This window comes from Schistocerca cancellata, chromosome 5 (genome assembly GCF_023864275.1).
Source record: "Schistocerca cancellata isolate TAMUIC-IGC-003103 chromosome 5, iqSchCanc2.1, whole genome shotgun sequence".
Taxonomy (NCBI): Eukaryota; Metazoa; Arthropoda; class Insecta; order Orthoptera; family Acrididae; genus Schistocerca; species Schistocerca cancellata.
Genome location: NC_064630.1, coordinates 502,513,426 through 502,533,295, shown reverse-complemented (window position 1 = coordinate 502,533,295; position 19,870 = coordinate 502,513,426). Strand labels below are relative to the sequence as shown.

The following is a 19,870-nucleotide window of genomic DNA, read 5'->3' as shown; positions in this document are numbered from 1 at the left end:
TGGAGGAAAAATGTTTGAGTTAATGTCCACAGGGATAGATGATGTAATATAACCATGTTGTATTGTTAATTAAAGAGCAAATATAAGTTTTAAATGGAAAGAGAGATGATTTTTTTTTTTAGCTAGGTCGCTTTCAGTGTATTCCTCAAATCCTTAGATAGGAGGACCCAATCATGACACAAAGAAGAAGAGGGGCTCGAAATGAATAGCAGGGCCAGCTCTGGATTATTTAATAATGTAGGCGACCATATATTTAATGAAGTTGTGTTGGGCAAGTATACATGGATTTCAAGAAATAAAGAAACTTAGAGCAGTTAAGAACTCAAACCAAGTGAAAACAGTGCAAATAATGTTCAGGTACTGTCTGGTTATCTTGTCTCCTTATGCTGTATTTTATTGAAACAGTATATTTCCTTTTTGCCTTTCTTGCTGTTTTTTTCTTCCTGACAAATCTGGCTCAAACACAGCAATAATCAGGAGTTAATGTTGTTGTGTAAACAACTAGTTTATTTCTATTGTTGGTTCTGGCAGCAAGTATCCTGACAATGATGTCCTACATTGTTATTCTCCCTCTGGGTCTTTCAGAAGCAAAGCACAGTTTGCATTTATCTACTTTTGCTTTAAATGGCAAAGAGCAAATATCGAATTTTGCAAAGACTCTTAGTTTTCAACACCCTATGACAAGACCAAATATCAGCTTTTGACAAAAGTGTTTCAACAGGTTATATGTTGAGCAACAAGCTTGATTTGTAACTTCCAAGATCTAAATTCTGAACAATTGAAATTTATCAACTTTTGAAAAAACACTCCTCAGTTGTTAATTAAAAATGCTGGCTGCAGTGACCGTATTTCTTTATACAAATTATTCTTCATTGGTATGGTGCTGTTTGGCAAGGAGCACTGATAATACGTTGTAGACAATTTTGTACCTGATACTACTGATCGTTGATTGTGGCTATTTGCAAATGTCCTGGTTGCATTACATTTCAATTCTTATGATGGAGGCCACGGTTTGATAATGGCTGTCATGTACGAAACTGGTCACCACAGGTAAAGGAGACTGCTTACTGCAACTTTGGCAGAATTACAAAGAACAGTTTTAATAAAAATAAGTTGCTGACTCACCCTTCCTGCATCATGCTGAAGGTGCACAAACACTTGATTTTGATGTTCTATCAAAATGTTTGTTCACTAGCAATATCTCTGGTAAGAATACGAGTCACCAAAGATTTTGAACAATAACACACTTACAGTCATGTAGAGACCTTATGCTGGACCTTTTATTTTGAAGGCTGTGTAAGTCCATTTTTTTTAAACAAATGAGTTAAAGCATAATTTACCATCAGCTGCTGTAGCAACAAGGGGCCTGCCTCTTCCAGAAGTCCAGTGAGAGAACCTATATAAAATGACACTACATGTCCATATTTCCCAACAACATGCAACTCTACTGCAGGGCATAATGATGATAGCATATTCTCGGATAAAATATTCTCAGGTGAAATAGTCCTCCATTTGGATCGCCTGGTGGCAGCTACTCAGGATGATGTCATCGTCATAAAAAACAAAACTGCCATTTTACAGGGTGGAGCATGGAATGCTAGATCTCTTAATTGGGTAGTTAGCCTAGAGAATTTAAAAAGGGAAATGGATAGGTTGAATTTTGATATAGTGGGAATTATTGAAGTGCAGTGGCAGGCAGGACAGGACTTGTGGACAGGTCAGTAAAGGGTTATTAGCACAAAATCAAACAGGAATTATGCAAGAGTAGGCCTAATAGTGAGTAAGAAAATAGGAATGCAGGCAAGCTGCTATGAATAGCACAGTGAACACATTATAATAGCCAAGGCACACAATCTACTTCTTGTTCTTGTTCTTCTTCTTCTTCTTCCTTGTCCTTTCCTGGTTCACTATGGGGATCAGCATTATGATGTGTTTTTTATTAATGTTAGTGACAATTGATGGCCATATACACTTCCTGACACCACCACTCACCCCCCCCCCCCCCCCCCCCCCGGAACAGAATTTGTGCAAAGAGTTTGGGCAGACATCTCTGCCCAAACTCTTTGCCTCTGTATATGTCTGCTTGTGTCTGTATATGTGTGGATGGATATGTGTGTGTGCGCGCGAGTGTATACCCGTCCTTTTTTCCCCCTAAGGTAAGTCTTTCCGCTCCCGGGATTGGAATGACTCCTTACCCTCTCCCTTAAAACCCAAATCCTTTCGTCTTTCCCTCTCCTTCCCTCTTTCCTGACGAAGCGACTGGGGGTTGCGAAAGCTAGAATTTTGTGTGTATGTTTGTGTGTCTATCAACATGCCAGCGCTTTCGTTTGCTAAGTATATATAATGTCTGCTTGTGTCTGTGTATGTGCGGATGGATGTGTGTGTGTGTGTGTGCGAGTGTATACCTGTCCTTTTTTCCCTCCTAAGGTAAGTCTTTCCGCTCCCGGGATTGGAATGACTCCTTACCCTCTCCGTTAAAACCCACATCCTTTCATCTTTCCTTCTCCTTCCCTCTTTCCCGACGAAGCAACCAGGGGTTGCGAAAGCTCGAATTTTGTGTGTAAGGGCAAAAGACTCGCATAAAATGTAAAATAAATGGTACGTGTGTACCATGTCAATAGCTGTACTTAGCTCAAACGTCAGAAGCCTGCTTCCTCACCCCACCCCACGTTCAGTGGGCCATGGGCTCTCAGGTAAACTGAGGTGGCGCCGGCAGATAGGCTGTGAGAATGCTGGAAAGGAACGTACATGCGCAAATTGAGAAATCGTCTTCTTCCATGTGATTGGCATAAAATATGTTAGAAAAGTGATCCAATGACTGGGTCGAAGGCACAGAAAGTTAATGCGTGTGTATGTATAATGTCCTAGCTCGAGGACGATTTTATAGAACTATAGAACATGGATAGGCTGAAACTATATAAGTGGAATAGCAAATTCCACGGATGATCAAAACACATGCACACAGGACAGACAAAATACCATCAGCTAGAAGCAGGCTAAAAATATGGGGGATGAATAACTCATTTTTCAATTACTTGGATAAGCATGTAAAGTTATTATATTAAATTCTAGGTACTATTGACCAGCATAGGGTCAAATTAGTATGACAAGCTCCAGTATTTCTAATACGGTCCAAATAGCCATTCCCACTTAGTTATAATCATCCAAGTCGAATAGGATGATGCAAGGATGTTTTTAGCCATATTCATTCCAAGTCCGAGCTCTGGCTTAAAATTAGGAAATAAATCCTTAACTTTTTAAAAAAACATTGAAGTGATGTCATACGTCTCTTCACGCATATACATATAATTTTGCTTACCACTGTGGTAACACCCGATAACACTAATCACTTTGACATCTGTCAGTCAGTTGATAATAAGGGTGATGAAAGCGACGTTGTACATCCTTTCACACATTTATGTTAAGGCCGTTACATTATTTGACCTTTCACATCAACAGCTATTAGAACACAAAGGTAATTTGTCTGTTCCATGCTATATCCGTTCACAGATCTCACTTGATTAAGCTTCATGGTTCAGTACATCAAGTACCTGATTTTAAGAAACTAGTTTACCTTTAGGTTCTTTTTACACTATTTTGGTACATATTCGATAGCACTACTCAAAATGACCTCTGTTGGTCATTAGATACTAAGGGCGATGAAGGCGGCATTGTATGTCCTTTCACGCAATTTCATTAAGCCTGTTGTACTAATTTGACCCTTTTCTGGTCAATAACACTTAGAATTTGATATAATAACTTTACACGCTTATCCAAGCACAGTCATCACCGACCCCATGTAATTCAAGAATTGGGTTATTCATCCCCCATATTTTTAGCCTGCTTCTAGCTGATGGTATTTTGTCTGTCCTGTGTGCACGTGTTTTGATCATCCGTGGAATTTGCTATTCCACTTATATAGTTTCAGCGTATCCATGTTCTATAGTTCTATAAAATCGTCCTCGAGCTAGGACATTATACATACACACGCATTAACTTTCTGTGCCTTTGACTCAGTCATTGGATCACTTTTCTAACATATTTTATGCCAATCACATGGAAGAAGACGATTTCTCAATTTGCGCATGTACGTTCCTTTCCAGCATTCTCACAGCCTATCTGCCGGCGCCACCTCAGTTTACCTGAGAGCCCATGGCCCACTGAACGTGGGGTGGGGTGAGGAAGCATGCTTCTGACGTTTGAGCTAAGTACAGCTATTGACATGGTACACACGTACCATTTATTTTACATTTTATGCGAGTCTTTTGCCCTTTTGGGCATTCTGTATTAATGTTGGACCATGCCTCCTTAGGCAGTTTGTAGTTTTAGTGTGTTCCGAAGAAGGTGTGGTTACCCGTGCCAAAACCTAGGTCAACATCTAGTTTCTACTTGCAATGGAGGCAGACACTTTATAATCATTAAATTATTCACAATTGCTGACGCACTGCAATGTTAAAAGTTCTCAAATACTCCTAAAATGCAAGAGGGTGATATACAAATGTAATGCATCCTAATATTGATTTATGCAGTGAAGATGTGGGCAATGAAGTGAAGACACAAGAGTAAAGTATCAATGCGTGAAAGTAAGTTACCATGGAGCACGACAGAAGTCACAAGATTGAGACATTACGAATGCAGTGGTACCCATCCACACAAAGGATACTCAAAGAAATCCATGATATGAAAGTAGAGGGTAAGAGGCCACGCAGAATCTTAAGGGATGGTTGGCTGATCGGAGGATAGTAAGCACTGCGAAAGTGAGGGGACAGAACTGGAAAACTGGGCTCTGAGAAATGGTCAAAATACAATTTGAGACTGGAAACTGTTAAAGATGATTATACCGATAGTAATAAAAAAAGAGAATAGTAGTAGAATCTAATCCTAACTTGTAATTTTGTTGCAGAGGCCAAATCATTTAACTAAGAAAGAAAATGCTTAGAGTGTAACAGCATTTGTGCATCTGAATTTTCCTTAACTATGTTTGTTTAATATAAGTGAAGATATCAAGAAGTTGGGAAAAAAACATGATATGCATATTGAAACTTCCTGGCAGATTAAAACTGTGTGCTGGACCAAGACTCGAACTCGGGACCTTTGCCTTTTGCGGGCAAGTGCTCTACCATCTGAGCTACCCAAGCAGCTGGTAGAGCACTTGCCTGTGAAAGGCAAAGGTCCTGAGTTTGAGTCTCGGTCTGGCAAACAGTTTTAATCTGCCAGGAAGTTTCAAATCAGCACACACTCCACTGCAGAGTGAAAATCCCATTATGGATTATATACATATTGTTTATTACAAGCCAACTCTTATTTGATGAAGATGGTGTGGTGCAATATGCTTTTTAACCTTTTTTAAAAGTATTTAAGAGAAAAGTCAAACCTACATTTCTAGCATTTGTAGACTTAGAGAAGGCTTTTGACAATGTTGACTGGAATACTCTCTTTCAAATTCTGAAGGTGGTAGGGGTAAAATACAGGGAGCGAAAGGCTATTTACAATTTGTACAGAAACCAGATGGCAGCTATGAGAGTCGAGAGGCATGAAAGGGAAGCAGTGGTTGAAAAAGGAAAAAAAATTGGAGTAGGAATAAAAAGCCATGGAGAATAAATAAAAACTTTGAGGTTCGCCAGTCAGTAATTCTGTCAGAGACAGCAAAAGAAGAGCAGTTGAACAGAATGGACAGTGTCCTGAAAGGAGGATATAAGATGAACATCAACAAGAGAAAAACAGGGATAATGGAATGTAGTCAAATTAAGTCAGGTGATGCTTAGAGATTAGATTAGGAAATGAGACACTTAAAGTAGTACATGAGTTTTGCTATTTGGGGAGCAAAATAACTGATCGCAGTCAAAGAAGAGAGGATATAAAATGTAGACTGGCTATGGCAAAGAAAGCGTTTCTAAAGAAGAGAAATTTGTTAAAATTGAGTACATATTTAAGTGTCAGGAAGTCTTTTCTAAAAGTATTTGTATGGAGTATAGCCATGTATGGAAGTGAAACATGGACAATAAGCAGTTTAGACAAGAAGAGAATAGAAGCTTTTGAAATGTGGTGCTACAGAAGAATGCCGAAGATTAAGGATGGGTAGATCATGACTAATGAGGAGGTACTGAATAGAATTAGGGAGAAAGGGAATTTGTGACACAACTGGACTAGAAGAAGGGATCGGTTGGTAGGACACATTCTGAGGTATCACGGGATCACTAATTTAGTACTGGAGGGAAGCATGGAGGGTAACCAAGAGATGAATACACTAAGCAGATTCAGAAGGTTGTAGGTTGCAGTAATTTCTCGGAGATGTGGAAGATTGCACAGGATAGAGTAACATGAAGAGCTGCGTCAAACCAGTCTCTGGACTGAAGACCACAACAACAACAACAACAACAACAACAACAAGAGGAACACTTAAATACAGGGTTTTGTGTGTCTTGCGCCAATACAGCTTACTGTTTACAGGAGAGCCACATACATGGCTTTAATAAGCCATATTGGCCCTACTATATTTATTCCTCATTCTGAACAAAAATGACACAATATGGGCATAATTTTCTTTTGCCAGACATGGCTAACCATACCTAATTATGCTTTCCTGGGCAAATTTCCCAAGGCAGTCTAAAATGAGCCTTCAATAATTGGCTTCTGAGAAAGCACTGCTGCATTTGGCTTGAAGAAAGAGTATTGTCTGAAGATGCACAATTTAGTCTGTGGAGATTCATGAATTTGTTTTACTTCTCAAAACTTTCAGAGTGATGAAGATACATTTTATTTTCCTTTGGCTGTATTCCGTATTCGTGACTCTCCTCATTTTGAGGAATCCAATATACAGAATGTCTCAGGAGGAATTATAAACATTCAGGGATATGACAGAAAAGATCATTTGAAGCAAATATTAACCATTCCTCCTGGAACACTTCACATGTTTTATAAAATCACTTATATACAGGCAAATTAGCATGTTGTGTTGTTTTGGGGGAGGAGACCAGACAGTGAGGTCATCAGTCTCTTCGGATTAGGGAAGGACGAGGAAGGAAGTTGGCTGTGCCCTTCCAAAGGAACCACAGCCATGCCGTTTCAAAGGAACCGTCTCGGCTTTTGCCTGAAGCGATTTAGGAAATCACAGAAAACCTAAATCAGGATAGCTGGACGCAGGATTGAACTGTCGTCCTCCTGAATAATTAACATGTACATACAGCCCAAGTACAAGGGATTTAAATGAAAAATGCTGCAATTTAGTGGCACATAAAAAAGCTTGAGTTTCCAAATGGACTTCACAACAACATACAGTAGAGAGCACTGGTTATTTCCCTCCCCCGAATGATTCTCTATTAATTGAAGTATCTGTTATTTAGAAATAATGCGCAATTTTGGAAACACATCTTATCTGTCCGAGGATTTAGATGTAAACAGAAGAGCATAATATGTTCTACTGAGCTACTGATCCAAAAACACTGCCCATCTCTTAGATATCTTTTACAGCAGTATCATGTGTCAAAGTATTCTTATTTGAAATGTGTTTGTGTATCCACTCAATTAAAAGCAGAACACCAGTGACAGTAGATCCACATACATCATCTCAAATTTAAGACTGCAACCATGCGGTTACTGTGACAGGAAGTAGGAATGGCTTTACTACTCTATTTTCTGGTAGTACCAAAGGTAATCCCTTGTTATAAAATCTCTGTCGTCAAAACAGAGAAAGCAAGTCAACTTACTCATTTACTTTTCACCAAGACTGAAAAATATTATGCTCATGCAGGTGACAGCACAGGATCTCAAGAAACAAATAGGATGTTACACTTCATCATATTTACATTATAAGGCAAAAATTGTTTCTAAGGTCAGCTGACTGTGAGCCCCCATCCCTTTTTCCCTTCTGGAAGTTGGTTGTAGATGGGTGAGGTTTGCAGACCACTCTGTTGTGTTTGCTAAAGTTAGCAGGATGCACGAAGTATCTTTTAGCTGTCGACAGAAAATGAAGCTTTATGTAAATAAATGGCAACATTCAGTCAAGATAAATAATATGCAGTCATGCATTCTTGACTTGCATTGTATATTAACCAGTCAAGATAAACTATCAATGGAGTAAGCCATGCGTTGACAGTGTTATGGATACGAAAAATGAGCACGAGTACATGTGACACTTCAAAGAAGGAAGAATCATGTGATAATGAATCAAAGAAGCAACAACGACAAACAACCTGACTGATGACATGACTACATGTGTAAATAAAAGGTTGTGGAAGGCCACCAGACAAGACAGAAATTAGGATCTGTGCATACTACTGTGCTTAAAGAACTGAAAATGTGTGAAGTTTAATTGTGATGGGTGTTATGAAATCTGGCATATTGCCATAACACAGTAAAGGTGACAATTTGTCATGTGGCATGTCTTTTCCTCAGCATTCATATTGTAAGAGATATTTACATAATTTTACCACCCTGAAATGAAAAAGATGGTCAATGCAATTGGAACCCACAAATTAACAGTTACTGAAAAAAAATCTGAGCTACTTTCAGTACAATGAAAATAATGGCATCTATGTTTTGCTTGCCATTGCATAATCATCACAGTTCACATGACACTTGTACTGTCCCCTGGTTAGGATTTACTGAAAACTGACAGTATAATTCTTTTATTTGTAATATAGTGCCCTCATCTGAGGTAGTTTTACTTAGCTTCAGTCCTCTATTGTTGGCCACCATTGCTATCGACCTAACTAATTTTGTCAATTGTGGGTCTTCAAGCCTACTTACTTTCGATAAAGTTCAGCCAATCTTTTTCCAAGGTTAAAGGGAAATATTTAAAATGAAAATTTCTTGGTTTTGGCAAAAACAGTGCTCATACTGGACATATGCTTTCAAGTATGTTCAGCTTACCGTATTCACCACCCCAGTGATCATGGAATATTAATTAAATATACAGGCTGGTTGTAAAGTGAAAATTAGCAACACTGCAATACACCTTTACATGCAAACAAATCCATTTTTGAGTGAAATCCCTGAGAATATCGATTCATGCTCTACTGAAATTTATTACCCTGACATGCATAGAAGTAATGTAAGGGAACGTTTTGCACTTTTACCCACAAACAGTTAAAAATAGTGACCTAGCATCAGAGTGTTGTTGGAGTCATAACTGCTGACTATTAATGTGGTTTTCTGCAAATAATATCAATTTTCAATGCAAGGATTAAAAATAGCAACTTTAACTTTCATTTGCATTTGAAATATATTTAAAGATAATTGAAACCACAACACAATACACTACACAAACACGATGGTAGTGCCTGCTTCTACAACCATTTTTCACAGGTGAATTTCTTTGCAAAAAGAACAAGTGGAAAAGTGAGAGTGTGTGTGTACAATTTTTTATTAGGACAATTTCCATACTCATGGAATATTACTAACTCGCGAATATCAGTGACAAAGAAAACTGTGACCAGCAACGTTATTTTGAATTAGTAACTTATTTGATTATTATGAAAAGAACAGATTGTTACTCACCATACAGTGGAGACATTGAATAGCAGACCGGCAAAAAAAAAAAAAAAAAAAAAAAAAAAAAGAGAAGGGGGGGACTTCTAAACATGTGAGCTTTCGGCAAAAAGGCTTTTTTCTAAAGTAGACAAAACACACACACACACACACACACACACACACACACACACACAAGCAGAATTCACACACACACACACACACACAGAAACACACACACACACACACACACACACACACACTAACAAGCAAAATTCACACACACATGAGGACTGTCTCCGCCCAACGAGGCCAGCCTCATTGTCATTGTCATTATTTCATCCTGCATTTTCCATTATTTAATTTATTCCAATGTGGGTTTCATATTTCAGTCATGACAAAAACATTTAGTTCATGTATCAGAACACTGAGGTCTGCTTAACTGATGTATGATAAACGGAACTACTAGTCAGACTGAACTCAGGAGTTATTCTACATTTCTTGCTTACCTTATATTGGTTCTGACAATTTTTTCCTCAGTAATGGAGGTCACATTGATGCAGCTATCAAGCTTCAATATCAGTGATATGGGAAGTGTGGTATCTCCAACTGGGACGATAAGTGACTGAAGCTTTAATTATTTGAGAGTAAATACTACACCAGGGGAAAAAAGGGAGACCTTGCAAACTGAATGAACCTTATTAGAAGTTATTGTTTTGGTATTACTTCCATCCTCTATTAATACTGCAACATGAACATGAGTTAACATACATCTGTAGAGAATCACAAGGTGTTAGCTTCCATCATCATACTGTAACAATCATCAGCTCAAACACACGAATCTAATATTCAGAGTAACATACCTGAACACTATGTAGTTCTTGAGGGGAATTCTGGCAAATATCATTTCTGTCTGAAAATAAATTAAAAAACAGACTATTAAATGGAAAATATGGCTGAAGTCATAATCACAGAGACCATCAACACAGAAATATGGAAAATGCTATCAATCTAACAATACAGTCAATTTTAAATTTATGAGACAGCACAAGTATAAACCTAAAACACAGTAACCTAGGGAAGTGGTTGAAAAATATAAACAAATGGAATGGAATAAATCTGAGTCGCGTCCTGCATTCACATATCATGTGAGGCTATATATAAATCTTTCTTGACTTTAGAAACTGATTTAAATTCTGCAAGTATCAGACAACTCAATAAATGTACACTCGCAAAACCTTCCACACAAACACACAAGATTGGTTGGTTGATTGATTAGGAGGTGCAGACCAAAGAGTGAAGTCATCGGTCCCATCGGATTAGGGAAGGATGGGGAAGAGAGTCGGTGTTGCACTTTCAAAGGAATCACCCCATCATTTGCCTGAAGTGATTTAGAGAAATCATGGGAAACCTATATCAGCGTGACTGGATGCAGGTTTGAACTACTGCCCTGCTGAATGAGAGTCTAGTGAGCTTACCACTGTGCCACCTTGCTCGGTACACATAAGACATACCTATGCCATAACATCGCAGGTTAATACAAAGTAAATTCAAGCAAAGTATCACAATAAACACATATGTCTGTTGGACTGGGCAGAAACTGTTTGAGGCAATCGGCAATGAGCTTTGTACACATGACAGCTTCCTAATTTAAACAAGAAAAACACACACACACACACACACACACACACACACACACACACACACACTCTCTCTCTCTCTCTCTTTTATTTAGCAGAGGGAAGGTTTTCAATAAGTTCTTTGTGCTTTGGGAAAAACCATACTGTTTATGAAAATGAAACAGCATGAATAACCATAATTTTGCAATGATAACTTTTTTCGGTGGTACAACAATATAGTTACGTAACTTACACATTCCACTAAGCAGCCAGTCATTAACGTGTATGAAACAGTTAATTCAGTTATGAACACACTTCATCATTTTAAAACAGCATGGTACAGTAAACGTTACAATTTTCGAATGTTTTTCAACATTGCAATTACCTTCAACCACGTATTTCATAATTTACCGACAGAAGATTGTACGACTTCAGCAGAATTTTGAGACAAGATTCCAGGGCCCACATAGCATGCAAAATTAAATGATTTTATTGGCATTTTGTTTTCTGTAGTACCAGATACTTTCTATCTGAAGTAGCTCATTAAGATAATTCTACTCTTAAAGGACAGGTTAGAATCTTGAACATGGTACAGAGGTACTCGATGCACATCATACACATAAAAGAATTTCTCTTCTCAAAGTAAACAGAAATGCGTTAAGATCATGTCTCCTGTTTGAGTTACCTTTTTGTTGTGAATAACTTTTTCTGCCACAAAAAGGAAAAAAAACCAGACTAAAAGGTCCCAGCTTGACAATCCAGAACTGACAGATGTTTTCTGACTTGTGACAGCACGGTGTACAGCACACAATATTTCTTTACTCATAAATAAAAAATAAGTATATGTTACATAAATGAGTAAATATTTGCATTTGTGCCTAAGTTTTTATTTTTTCTGTTCACCAGAGTCTATTATAATTACATTTCCACAGCAACATTTTGCTCATTAGCCATTATCTGGTGATGTTGAATGGACAGTCCTGAGCCATCAACAGAAGCAGAAGTAACTTCACGTGTGACCCAGGGAAGTGTGATGGGACTCTTGTAATTCAGCTGCACATTTATGACCTGGCAGACAATACTAATAGTACCTTCAGACTTTTCAAATATGATCTATGATTAAGTACTGCCTGAAAAAAGCTGGAGAATATTCAATCACATATTGATAAGATTTTAAATATTTTAGAAAATCGCTAGTCAGTTTGGATTACTTTGCTTATTGGGCAAATATGCTATGCTGCATATCCAGAATAAGGGGCATTCAAACACTATCATAGGCAAAAATCTAATCCACAACAGCAATCGAGATCCATATTTCTGAAAACCACTTGGAAGATTTAGGAATGTCCCACAGGGTTGCTGCAAGAAAACAACTGTACACCTATAGTATGTCCTTCAAAAACCTGATTGAACAAAAATCATGAAACACAAATTTTTAATCTTAGTTAAAGCATGTAAGGTAACAGGTGAAACTGTGTGTGTAAAACAGAGTTATCCACAAATACATGAAGCTATTACCCTCTGTGTGGATAATTTGTATGGATATTTAATTTTCTATGTTTATTTAACAATAAATTTACAGATTAATAATTGTTGAGGATTTTAAATAACATAATGTGAAATGGTGTGAGAGAATACAGTAGTAGTTTGATGAGGAATTTGGTTCTGGTTCATGTACGAGTAAAAAAAAAAAGAAATAAAAAAAGACAAGAAATTATAGTATTTGATAACAATAATTGTGCAAAAATTGTTTAAAGTATTTGTTTGAAGTATTTGAATATTATAAAAAATGTTTTTGTAGACGAATGATGGTCAGTTATATGGATATTAGTTTGACCGGAGTAGTGTCTCACATGCCAAAACTCAGGACAGAGCAAGCAAGGCAGAGACCATGATCTTCTTCTGGCTGGAGCCATGTTGGTAAGGGAGGCTTAACTGCTTAGGGGCTGCGTGTGTGAGTTCCGAGATAGGAACATTACAGTAGCCTATAGGATTAATGCGATCTTAATGTTTGGTGTATCAGTTTGTGAGTTCAGAATTTAAGCTGTGAACGTAGTGCAACTTATAGTGATTGTGATATAATGAACTGTTTATTTTCTTGCAACTGCACTGTAACACTGTGTATAGTATATGTAGGACCATCATTCATAGCAAAGTGATCTACTATGAATGAAGCAAAAGTAAATTCAAACATGTGTTAAATGTACATTAATACCCCAAGGGTCACAGCTTTAATTCCCAATTTCATTACTTAATTTACTCATGTCTTACATATCAGTATTTCACTGACTGATCTCTTAGGTCACCTTAATAATAGATATTTGCTTATGTAAGGGCAAATGCAACAGTGTGCAACAAAACCCTTGTGTAGATGAGCCATTTAACATGTTGCGCCCTCACTCTCTGCTGGATTGGTAGCAGTAGCGTTATCACCAGGAAAAATATAAAGTTGCAAGCAGTTTTAAAAATGTGGTAGTGTATTGATGCTGCTGAATACCATTGTCTATCATTATACTGAGTGTAATAACACACTCAAGGGTACTTAATGCAGAGTACTTTACAGATATGTGTTCAGTGTATGTTATTTGAAATTCTCTATTTTTTTGCACATGCACTTTGTGTACGACTACATAAATATATACTCCTTTCCTTGCTGTCTGTGTTACTCCATGAGCCAATTCTTCACCCCGCCCCATTAAAGGGACGACTTCTTTAACTTCCATTCAAAACACCACCTTACAGTGAATGTTTTATATACACTAAGTACATTAATTAAAGAAAACAAACACATCAGTAAGACCTTAAATTGCATAAAAGCTACTTTAACATTAGTGTATCAAAATTGTTGCTAATTGTAGGATGCGTGTAAGAAATAACATACATGCCTTAGATAGTTTTTTGCCATAACCAACACATATCAACCACACTACATGAAGTTATGGCTACCGTGAGAAAATGTTTACTTGAATAATGGACTGTATCACTGTAACAAATTGGAATATGAACCCTACCTACATTGCCCAAGTCATGCATACATTGCATATGAGACAGAAAACATGAGAGTAACAAAACACCTTCAGTACTCTTGATTCACTACCAACTCTGCCTTTTGAGAATAATGAATTGGAGAAGTGAGTGACTTGGCCCACATCAGACACAAATAACGTCTCAGAAAGGAAATATACCTGTAATAAGTAAAAGACGTAAGAGAGAGTATCAAATTGATACTCCAAGTCTCATTGAACACCCGTTATGATTCGCATTAGCCCTGTCTATGAGTGGGTCAAGAACACCTGACATTAGTTTAATAATCTTGTGCTTTAGTACATTTAGAGACTTCAAATACAAAAAATAAATATTATAGGAACATTAAATGCAGAAATAGTAAAAAGATTTTACAGAACATAATAAGCAGCAATCTGTCTGTGTCCCATACCATTTGTTCAAGTATTTACAGACAATTGGTGCCCTGAAGATTCTTTCTTTGCTGTACAATACAGTCTCGATACTTTGAGTCTCTGAAGTGCAAGTTTTCAATAAAGCCAAGTCTCATAAAAAAAAGACCTACTATACAGTGTATTGACCTCAATTTCTTTCCTCCCAACCACTCATAGCACAACACCTGTCAGACAATTCACTCCCATTAGTTGCATCTGCGTCAATGACTCCACACAGATACTTCTCACAGTGTACTGGATAAGAGACTCTTGGATCAAGATAAAGTCAGATGCAGTTTTTAAGTCATGGAGAGAAATTCTACAAGAAAGTAGGCCTAATACAGAAACCAAAGATTTTGGCGATGGGCCAATCACCCTTTGTGATATTTTATTGGAAGATTGTCAGACTGCAAAGAGACAGAAAATGTGGAAATAATGGAGTGGTTAAATCAGACGAACTCTTGGAAGTTATGGAATTTTGTTCTTGTGGATGTCCACAGCCTCAGTAAGTTTTATGAATGAAAACTTGCTTCAAGCAGGCTGTACTCTAATTATTGTCTGTGCTATTAGCTAATGTCAACTGTTGGTCATTTTCAAGCACTTATCACTGCCTTACCTCCACATCACATTTGACTAAGTAGCCAATACATATGTACTGGCACACAACATTTTCATGTACCGGTACATGTATAACACAATACAATTGAGTAATGCCCTTGATTATGTCCATTAGCAACACACATATGAGTAACTTTGCTACACATGCACATGAAAACAATGTGTGCCTTTACATATGTACTAGCCATTTAGTAAAATCTGATGCGAAACTTGAGGATTGTGATAAGAGCGTGAAAATGGTCAAAATTAGCTAAGAGCACAAATAATAAATAAATTACAGCTTGTTTGGTCAAAGTTTTTGTTCTTCTGTAATAGACTTGGGTATCACCCCAAAACAGTGTGAGAATAATGAGGCTGTTGACGAGTCACACTGGTGGGCTACACTACACTTGAGACCGCTATCAACTACATGGAACAGCAGCCTGAGGCGACACCAACTGACCTCCTACTCTTCAGAAGTTGGTGTAGTATTGCTGTGTGTAAATGTTGCAGCTTTGCCAAACAGAAAACACTCCATTATTTTGTGAACTGAACCGTTACCAGACTTAAGTGAAAATCTTTATTTTGCTAATGTAAAAGCCTATGTAAACACTTTGTTCCAGTAAGGTTCATATTTTGACTCCTGTATTCTTTTCAATATCATTTTATTTCTTTCTTCCAAATAAATTTTGATACATCTACATCTACATTTATACTCTGCAAGCCACCCAACGGTGTGTGGCGGAGGGCACTTTATGTGCCACTGTCATTACCTCCCTTTCCTGTTCCAGTCGCGTATGGTTCGCGGGAAGAACAACTGTCTGAAAGCCTCCGTGCGCGCTCGAATCTCTCTAATTTTACATTCGTGATCTCCTCCGGAGGTATAAGTAGGGGGAAGCAATATATTCAATACCTCATCCAGAAACGCACCCTCTCGAAGCCTGGCAAGCAAACTACACCGCGATGCAGAGCGCCTCTCTTGCAGAGTCTGCACTTGAGTTTGCTAAACATCTCCGTAATGCTATCACGGTTACCAAATAACCCTGTGACGAAATGTGCTGCTCTTCTTTGGATCTTCTCTATCTCCTCCGTCAACCCGATCTGGTACGGATCCCACACTGATGAGCAATACTCAAGTATAGGTCGAACGAGTGTTTTGTAAGCCACCTCCTTTGTTGATGGACTACATTTTCTATGGGCTCTCTAAATGAATCTCAACCTGGTATCCGCCTTACCAACAATTAATTTTATATGATCATTCCACTTCAAATCGTTCCGCACGCATAATCCCAGATATTTTACAGAAGTAACTGTGACCAGTGTTTGTTCCACTATCATATAATCATACAATAAAGGATCCTTCTTTCTATGTATTTGCAATACATTACATTTGTCTATGTTAAGGGTCAGTTGCCACTCCCTGCACCAAGTGCCTATCCGCTGCAGATCTTCCTGCATTTCGCTACAATTTTCTAATGCTGCAACTTCTCTGTATACTACAGCATAGTCCGAGTCTTCAACAGTTTGAAGTGATCCCAGTTTTGTTCACCTCAGACTACGACGACTGTACTGTAATGCAAAATATTCTAATAATGGAGCTATCCAAACCTGTCTTGCTGTACATTTACTTTTAAATGAAGGAATATTAGAGTTTAATTCTATGTTGAAGATGATGATGTAGCACAAGCTTGTACTGTACAAGGAAGTGGAAAGTTACTGTATGTGTTCTTTTCACAGGCACTATCCTGGCATTTGCCTTAAGTGGTCTAGAGAAACCACAAAAAAACATTATGGATGGTGGGACAGGGATATGAACAACTTTGCTTCACAATGAGAGTCCAGTGCTTTAACCACTCTACCATATTTCTCAGTATAACTACTCTGCTTCAGGTTCTTTGTTTTGGGGACCAGTAAATCCCTTTAGAAAGTGAAGTTTCTTAAGGACCTCAGTGTAAACCCCAGTGGGGATATACCTATATTTTGAAAGTGCCTTCATTTGATTCTTACTTAACTACAGTTGAACAGTATATGCAGTGAGACAGTCTGTATGCTTTACACTGTGTGCAAAATGGTTCAGGAAAGATCTGGAGGACACTGGAAAACATAACTATTGGTAGCTGTTTCTAAAGTGCAATTACTCAGACTATTCAGCAGAGCACTACATTTAAAGTCTCAATGTGAATTTAAATTTCATTTCACTTGCACTGTAGATACAAACTGTACTTGTAGCTTATACATAATAAACACACATGATCAGTGATTCACAAGTACAAAGATACTAACTGAATGTATGGTAGACTCCACGTAGGAATATCAACAATGTAGGAAAAGACAGATTGCTACTTACCGTAAAGAAGACACGTTAAGTTGTAGACAGGCACAAGATGTTGGAGTTGGTGGTCATGTGTGCATGATATGTGCTTGCCCGTGTCTACAAATGTGTGTGTCTCTCTTTTACTGATAAAGGCTGTGGCCGAAAGCCTTATGTAAGTGTCTTTTAATTGTGCCTGTCTGCAACTTAACGTGTCTTCTTTATGATAAGTAGCAATCTGTCTTTTCCTACATTGTTAAATGCAATGTTGTATTTCCAGCATAGCTCTATAACAGCAATGGTTCCCAACCACAGTGTTTATTACAAGACTGCAGTGTATCACAGTCTGATGATGAAAGAATACATCTCTGCTGCTATCATGGTCCATTAAGTTGTTTAGCATTCATTTGGATGTGACAGACAATGTCAGTCTTTATTGACAAGATGATGATCTAGCACTGTTTACTCGTTTTCTTCTCCGTTATTCTGCATATTCAACCCTCTGCTTATCAGAGTACTATGGTTTTGTCAAGTGAGTCTTCAACTTCCATTCTAAGTGTAACACATTTTAGCTACATTGAGACATTTTGCCCTAAATATATTTCTTTATTTTAGTTTAGATTTATTTATTTATTTTTTCTCCACACTCTAATGCCTCTTAATCCTCTTTAAAATCCATCTGATAGGTGCACCTATTTTCTTGCAATCAACTTACTTCACTGCTCACAATACAGCCACATGAAGTTACTGGAAGGATTAGAATCTTTCTTGATTTTCATGTTTATTTGTAGCGGAATTTTAGTTTATTTTAACAAGCTTAATTAAATTGCAAAACTCTTCTTAGGGGTGGCCTTCTTACTTGCTCACTACATAAACTACTTATTTGTCATCATCACATAAGGTAATTTAGAAATACACATTTACTGACCTCTTCCATGATGTTGTTGTGGTCTTCAGTCCTGAGACTGGTTTGATGCAGCTCTCCATGGTATCTATCTTGTGCAAGCTTCTTCTTCTCCAAGTACCTACTGCAACCTACATCCTTCTGAATCTGCTTTGTGTATTCATCTCTTGGTATCCCTCTACAATTTTTACCCTCCACACTGCCCTCCAATACTACATTGGTGATCCCTTGATGCCTCAGAATGTGTCCTACCAACCAGTCCCTACTTCTAGTCAAGTTGTACCACAAATTCTCCTTCTCCTCAATTCTGTTCAATACCTCCTCATTAGTTATGTGATCTACTCATCTAATCTTCAGCATTCTTCTGTAGCACCACATTTCGAAAGCTTCTATTCTCTTCTTGTCCAAACTATTTATCGTCCATGTTTCACTTCCATACATGGCTACACTCCATACAAATACTCTCAGAAACGACTTCCCGACACTTTAATCTATACTCGATGTTAACAAATTTCTCTTCTTCAGAAACGCTTTCCTTGCCATTGCAAGTCTACATTTTATATCCTCTCTACTTCGACCATCATCAGTTATTTTGCTCCCTAAATAGCAAAACTCCTTTTCTACTTTAAATGTCTGATTCCTTAATCTAACTCCCTCAGCATCACCCGAGTTAACTCGACTACATTCCATTATCCTCGTTTTGCTTTTGTTGGTGTTCATCTTGTATCCTCCTTTCAAGACACTGTCCATTCCATTCAATTGCTCTTCCAAGTCCTTTGCTGTCTCTGACAGAATTACAATGTCATCAGCGAACCTTAAAGTTTTTATTTCTTCTCCATGGATTTTAATACCTACTGCGAAATTTTCTTTTGTTTCCTTTACTGCTTGCTCAATATACAGATTGAATAACATTGGGGAGAGGCTACAACCCTGTCTTACTCCCTTCCCAACCACTGCTTCCCTTTCATGTCCCTCGACTCTTATAACTGCCATCTGGTTTCTGTACAAATTGTAAATAGCCTTTCGCTCCCTGTATTTTACCCCTGCCACCTTTAGAATTTGAAAAAGAGTATTCCAGTCAACATTGTCAAAAGCTTTCTCTAAGTCTACAAATGCTAAAAACGTAGGTTTGTCTTTCCTTAATCTTTCTTCTAAGATAAGTCGTAAGGTCAGTATTGCCTCACGTGTTCCAGTATTTCTACGGAATCCAAACTGATCTTCCCCGAGATCGACTTCTACTAGTTTTTCCATTCGTCTGTAAAGAATTCGTGTTAGTATTTTGCAACTGTGGCTTATTAAACTGATTGTTTGGTAATTTTCACATCTGTCAACACCTGCTTTCTTTGGGATTGGAATTATTATATTCTTCTTGAAGTCTGAGGGTATTTCGCCTGTTTCATACATCTTGCTCACCAGATGGTAGAGTTTTGTCAGGACTGGCTCTCCCAAGGCCGTCAGTAGTTCCAATGGAATGTTGTCTACTCCGGGGGCCTTGTTTCGACTTAGGTCTTTCAGTGCTCTGTCAAACTCTTCA

General features: G+C 37.8%; 1 protein-coding gene across 2 annotated transcripts in view; it reads right to left on the bottom strand.

Moving 5' to 3' along the window:
• Window positions 1-19,870, bottom strand: part of LOC126188200 (uncharacterized) — a 318,265-nt gene that overhangs the window by 39,751 nt on the left and 258,644 nt on the right. For both annotated transcript variants that reach the window (XM_049929743.1, XM_049929742.1), the window contains exon 9: window positions 10,332-10,381. In XM_049929743.1, coding sequence (XP_049785700.1) covers window positions 10,332-10,381 — 50 coding nt within the window. The remainder of the gene's footprint in view (window positions 1-10,331; window positions 10,382-19,870) is intronic.